This window comes from Sinocyclocheilus rhinocerous, unplaced genomic scaffold, assembly GCF_001515625.1.
Source record: "Sinocyclocheilus rhinocerous isolate Xijiao unplaced genomic scaffold, SAMN03320098_v1.1 scaffold645, whole genome shotgun sequence".
Lineage (NCBI taxonomy): Eukaryota > Metazoa > Chordata > Actinopteri > Cypriniformes > Cyprinidae > Sinocyclocheilus > Sinocyclocheilus rhinocerous.
In genome coordinates, this window is record NW_015630037.1 from 134,269 (window position 1) to 140,600 (window position 6,332).

The 6,332-nt window shown below is 40.2% G+C and overlaps 1 protein-coding gene and 1 long non-coding RNA gene across 4 annotated transcripts in view; one reads left to right on the plus strand and one right to left on the minus strand.

Moving 5' to 3' along the window:
• The window catches only part of LOC107739842 (uncharacterized), an 8,850-nt gene extending 5,628 nt beyond the window's left edge, over nucleotides 1-3,222 (plus strand). Inside the window, exons 2-3 of the long non-coding RNA XR_001640037.1 lie at nucleotides 1,864-1,874; nucleotides 3,212-3,222. This is a non-coding gene — a long non-coding RNA (uncharacterized LOC107739842). The remainder of the gene's footprint in view (nucleotides 1-1,863; nucleotides 1,875-3,211) is intronic.
• Nucleotides 1-6,332, minus strand: part of clk2b (CDC-like kinase 2b) — an 18,436-nt gene that overhangs the window by 7,262 nt on the left and 4,842 nt on the right. For 2 of the 3 annotated variants that reach the window (XM_016552053.1, XM_016552051.1), the window contains exons 4-8: nucleotides 2,343-2,433; nucleotides 2,165-2,231; nucleotides 1,951-2,067; nucleotides 1,368-1,534; nucleotides 377-471 (exon numbers count right to left, since the gene is read on the minus strand). In XM_016552053.1, coding sequence (XP_016407539.1) covers nucleotides 377-471; nucleotides 1,368-1,534; nucleotides 1,951-2,067; nucleotides 2,165-2,231; nucleotides 2,343-2,433 — 537 coding nt within the window. The remainder of the gene's footprint in view (nucleotides 1-376; nucleotides 472-1,367; nucleotides 1,535-1,950; nucleotides 2,068-2,164; nucleotides 2,232-2,342; nucleotides 2,434-6,332) is intronic. The other variant, XM_016552052.1, reaches the window with a different exon arrangement.

Genomic DNA, 6,332 nt, shown 5'->3' on the forward strand with positions numbered 1-6,332 from the left:
TGTACTGTGTATATTTATTATGTATATATATATATATATATATGTATATATTTCAGAAACTTGTTTAAATATTAAATATATTTAATTATAATAAGCTATAAATTATATGACTATAAATATGTACATGTAGATATTTTCAAAATAAATAATTTGTGTGTGTGTGTATTTATATACACATAATAATCATACACAGCACACACACATATTTTATGTAAACAAAAACTTTTATTTTGGATGCGATTATTCGCGATTAATCATTTGACAGCACTAATTTATAGCCATTGTCCTTCGTGTGAATGTCCTTAAAACTTTCAGAATCTGAAATCAGAGTGGATTCATTTTAAATGATAAAATCAGTGCATGTAACCCGTCTCACCTTCTCTGCGTTATACGTGACAGAATAATCAGAGTTCACAAACAGGATGTTCTCTGGCTTGAGGTCTGTGTGTGTCAGCCTGTTGTCATGGAGAACTGTCAGAGAAACAGACCATAATCAGAAAAATACACTGTTCAATAGCTTATTTATTCAGCTTTTAGATGATGTATAAATCTCAATTTCTAAAAATGGACCTTTATGACTGGTTTTGAGGTCCAGGGTCACATATGGAACCATGAGTGTGTGTGTGTGTGAGAGCGAGTGTGTGTGTGTGTGTGTGTGAGAGTGAGTGAGTGTGTGTGTGTGTCTGAGTGAGTGAGTGAGTGTGTGAGTGAGTGAGTGAGTGAGTGAGTGAGTGAGTGAGTGAGTGAGTGAGTGAGTGAGTGAGTGAGTGAGTGAGTGAGTGAGTGAGTGAGTGAGTGAGTGAGTGAGTGAGTGAGTGAGTGAGTGAGTGAGTGAGTGAGTGAGTGAGTGAGTGAGTGAGTGAGTGAGTGAGTGAGTGAGTGAGTGAGTGAGTGAGTGAGTGAGTGAGTGAGTGAGTGAGTGAGTGAGTGAGTGAGTGAGTGAGTGAGTGAGTGAGTGAGTGAGTGAGTGAGTGAGTGAGTGAGTGAGTGAGTGAGTGAGTGAGTGAGTGAGTGAGTGAGTGAGTGAGTGAGTGAGTGAGTGAGTGAGTGAGTGAGTGAGTGAGTGAGTGAGTGAGTGAGTGAGTGAGTGAGTGAGTGAGTGAGTGAGTGAGTGAGTGAGTGAGTGAGTGAGTGAGTGAGTGAGTGAGTGAGTGAGTGAGTGAGTGAGTGAGTGAGTGAGTGAGTGAGTGAGTGAGTGAGTGAGTGAGTGAGTGAGTGAGTGAGTGAGTGAGTGAGTGAGTGAGTGAGTGAGTGAGTGAGTGAGTGAGTGAGTGAGTGAGTGAGTGAGTGAGTGTGTGTGTGTGTGTGAGTGTCTGTGAGTGAGTGTGTGTGTGTGTGTGTGTCTGTGAGTGTTTGTGTGTACTCACACTTGACGGCGAGGCAGATCTGGTAGGCCATGTGTCGCACCTGACTGATGGAGTAGGGCAGGTAACTGTTCTCCTTCATGAAGTCAAAGGTACTGAGAGCTAACAGCTCAAAACTGATGCACATGTGACCGTGATAGTCGAACCAGTCCAGCATCTGCACACACAGACTGAGAGAGACGCGACTGTCTTTACTGTTGTTCATCCAGATAACAGAAAACTAAAATGTTATAATCAGACACTAATAGATGTGTGCATTTTGTAGGGGTGTAACAGTACACATTCATATCGGAAAAGTAAAAAGAAAAAAGTAAGCAATTTAATGTGTTGTTTTTCCACAAGTTTGTTATTATCTTTGGAGAAAAAGCTGAAAAACCCATTACACTGTGTAGCCCTCATGCATTTCAATGGGAAAGAAAAATAAACACATTAAATGTAAATCACTCAAAATGTAACTATATACTCAAGAAACAAGCATGACAACTAAATGTTTTGTCAGTCTGTGCAAAAGTCTAGACCAGAGATGCTCTGTCTGTAGCACATGGGGTTTGATCACGACCCAAACACCAGTAATAATGACACTCACTTCTTGTTTTCTGGATCTCTCTGGTTGATTTTCTCCAGGACGTTGATCTCCAGGCGAGCTGCTTCTTTGTATTTTTCCACGTTCTTGATGATCTTCAGAGCGATGTGAGACCCTCCCCTGTAACACACACACACACACACACACTGAAACACCTGTGACAATCAGCTGAGAACAGCCAGGTGTGTGTGTGTGTGTGTGTGTGTGTGAGACTCACCTGTGATGGTCGATACACTCCACCACTTTCCCAAAAGTTCCCTCCCCGAGCGTTCCCACGATCTCATCTGCACAGAAAGCACAAGCGTCACACAAACACACAGTACATACTACGAGTGAGTCTGTGAGTGAGTGAGTGTGTGTGTGTGTGAGAGAATGCAGAGTCTAGTAGTACACACATCTGTCCTGCAGCACGTCTCCTGTCCGATAGATCAGATGACCCTCCTCGTCATCCTTAACGGCCCACGCTCGCAGACGACCGTTACTCTGCTGACGAGAGAGACAAACAGAGTTACCTTTGACCCTTCAAACATCACCTCAAGCAGATCCACCTGGAACGATTCTGCCTCGTTAAACCTGTGTCTTCTGTGCAAACGACAGTGTGTGCGCTTGTGTGGCTCATTTCACTCTTGCTTCGTTTCTATGCTATTTGTGACCCTGGACCACAAAACCAGTCATAAGGGTCCATTTTTGAGAAATTGAGATGTATACATCATCTGAAAGCAGAATAAATTAGCTTTCCATTGATGTATGGTTTGTTAGGATAGGACAATATTTGAAAATCTGGAATCTGAGGGTACAAAAAAAATCTAAATATTGAGAAAATCATCTTTAAATTTGTCGAAATGAAGTTCTTAGCAATGCATATTACTAATCAAAAATTAAGTTTTGATATATTTACGGTAGCACATTTACTAAATATCTTCATGGAACATGATCTTTACTTAATATCCTAATGATTTTTGGCAGTTCTTAGCAATGCATATTACTAATCAAAAATTAAGTTTTGATATATTTACGGTAGGAAATTTACTAAATACTAAATGTCATGGATGAATAATATTTACTGAGTAATGATCTGTTTTGTAGAAATGACAATTTTCACCCGAGATTCAGAGCCAAAGTACAGGAGGGTAAAATGACTTCAGAAAGACGGCAGCATCATTGCGTTATTTTTACACAGAGATGGGTAGCTCTATTAGTAAAATCTGTTGACTCTGGCATTTGCATTATATTCTAATGGTGACACTTCAGAAATGGGAAAAAGCACTTGTGATTATTCCTGAAGCTGTCAAGCCTGTAACTCAAAAAGTAGAGCAGATATAGAAATTTCAATGTGGTTTCATGAGTAAATTGCTAAGTTGTACATATTTTCAAAGCTCAGAAACCAAATGTGGGTCATTCTGTTTACAGCTGTTGTTCTTTTAATGAGGAATGTGTGAAGAAAAAATAATGTTGAAACTAGAAATGTATCTCGTTTCCCTCTAAAACTGGAGTCATTCTGACTCTTCTCTAAAAAATACTGGGTTACTCAGTAAATATACATTCAATATTTTGGCTTTAATCACTATTTATGTTTTTCATTCTTTAGAAAAAACAAAACAAAAACAAATGTATTTAAGAATGACCCAACTGGGTTTACCTGTTCATCTGACTGAAGACTGATATAAGTCAGGAATTATACTTTAATATAAGCATTATGGTTATGCATTGGAAACCTTATAAGACACATAACTGGAACGTTTATTTGCTGTTGCACACTTGCCTGTCAGACATGCATTACACGTTCATTACTGTGAACTAAGCATTCATTATGAGCTGAGAGACGATTCTGTGATAATGAACGCTAGGGCTGTGCAATTAATCTCTGCCGCGTCTCACGGAGGAGCCGTTTACACTCGCAGCACACTATGGAAGGCCAAAAGGGCCTGAATTTTAACGAGTCAACAACGCGTTAAACACGTGTCGTTTACGCGTGAACAAATCAGCGCGTTAAATACGTGTATTCAACGTGTTAAATACACGTGAAATATGTGTTAAATACGTGTGAAGTACGCGTTAAAAATCAGTTTGAATGGGTCAGTGTCATTGGCTGCTGAGGACTTGGGTCAAACCACTTCTGTGAGCTTAGGGGAGTTTACCATTCATAGACTAGGCAACCACCATTTAACATGCTAACACGTTAAATACGTGTTGTTTACTCGTGAAATACACGTGTTTAACGCGTTGTTGACGCGTTAAAATTCACGTGTTTTTGGCCCTTTTGGCCTTCCATAGCACACACGCAGTCTGTCTCGTAATGCTCGGTTATACTCGCGCGCGGCTCCGCAACGCACGTCTCCACGAGCGCATCTGGCAATATGGACGAGGCTTGACGCGCACGCGCGCAACCTGTGTCAACTCGCGCCTGGCTCCGCGTTTAAAACAAGTGTAAATTCAGTTTAACTGCAGTGCTAATTTCACTTGGATGAAATGAAACATTCAGCACATTTTCCACTTGTTCTTTAAATCCCAAATACTTAAAAATGACTAAATCAGCCTATGTAACCAATGTAATACTTTAATAACGGACTAAAGTAATACAGTTCTTTATTTACACAAAATAAACTAATATTTCCTGTGAAATTCAGTAATTAAGTAAATTCTGTGAAAGTAGTAATACCATTATAATATTCCCTGCTGAAAAAAAAAAACAATAGAACCCCTCCCAAAACACAACAGAAAATTTAATGGATTTAAGGTTTATAATGGTAATTATATTGGCTTTAATGTACACTATAATGGTGTCTACTGGTATTTGATGGATTCTATTGGTGATATGTAATCTGGCAGATGGGAAACAATAGAACAACAGTAATTCCTATTGGAATAATGCCCAAAACACACTACAAAAAATAATTTTGTAATTGTTTTAATGGAAACCATGAGAATTTCTGTGATGGTTTCTTTCTTTTTTTCAGCAGGGTACTGATACCCATACTGTGCTGCACACTATTGACAATATTAAGCTGAAGCTTGACTTTGCAAAATTAAAATCACAAATCAAACCGCAATCGCAATATCTGTTAAAAAAAATCGCAATTACATATTTTCCCCAAATCGCACAGCCCTAATGAACGCCGCACACAGACGTGAAGCTGTGTGTTTCTCTTTAATTGGACACCTCGTCTGTCTTAATCAAGAACACAGTGACTCCAGACGAACACACAAACACGACGAGCCCAGCAGACACTTGAGAACGAGGTCAGAGATACACTCACACACACACACACACAGAGAGAGAGAGAGAGAACATCGACAGGTTCATCAATATAATGTGGACCTAAACAACTCACAATAAAACTTCTGAACAGGAAAACACAAAAAAACAACCACACACATCTCACAGACCTCTGCTGTTTCATATAAAGTTCATCCTATTGATGAGTGACTAACACAAATATGATAAACAAACAGCAAAACATTTACTTTAATCATTTTCTTCAGATTTGATCACTGCTGGAGAAACTTTTGCAGTCAGAATAAGCTAATAAACTCACAGACGGAGCGTGAAGGATACTCACACACACACAGAGACAGTCCAAGAAGCTCTTGAGCACAGAGTAAAACCCTGTTTTACCCATAACTACTGTAAAACACACACATTTACACCAGAGAGAGGAGAAAGTGCGGGAACGGGAGGAAACCTTGAAGACGGAGAGACTGTGTGTGTGTGTGTGTGTGTGTGTGAGACAGAGAGAGATGAGACTCGGGCTAATTTTAAACGCTCCTCACGGGCCCCTGGGGAAATCCTGAGACCCCAATCGAAGAGTCTGAAGAGCCAAGACCAAGAGATCTCATTACACACACACACACACACACACACACAAACCCCAACAAACACACGCACACACACACACACACAAACCCCAACAAACACACGCGCACACACACACACACACACGTACACTCGATTCGCGTTCGAGAGGGTTCCTCAAGCTGAAGGGATCCCCCGAATTTTGTTCCGGATTCGCCGTGCCGTTACGGAGATATGGCCGTTCAAAGTTTCAATGGTTTTCCATAGACTTAAGCTTTAAAGCGTTTCATCCAGGTGGCCAGTAGCAAACAATAAGTGTAAGTAAATACACCATTTCAAGCATTTTATCTGCATTATATGTTCTGTAAAAAAAAAAATCATATCGGCGGCATATTCGCCGAGACAGGCTCATATCGGCCGATAATATCGGCAAAACGATATATCGGTCGGGCTCTAATACAAACCCGGAAACACACACACACAAACCCCAACAAACACATACACACACACACACACACATGGAAACACTCACACTCACAAACTCCAACAAACACACACACACACAAACCCCAACAAACACGGAAACACGGAA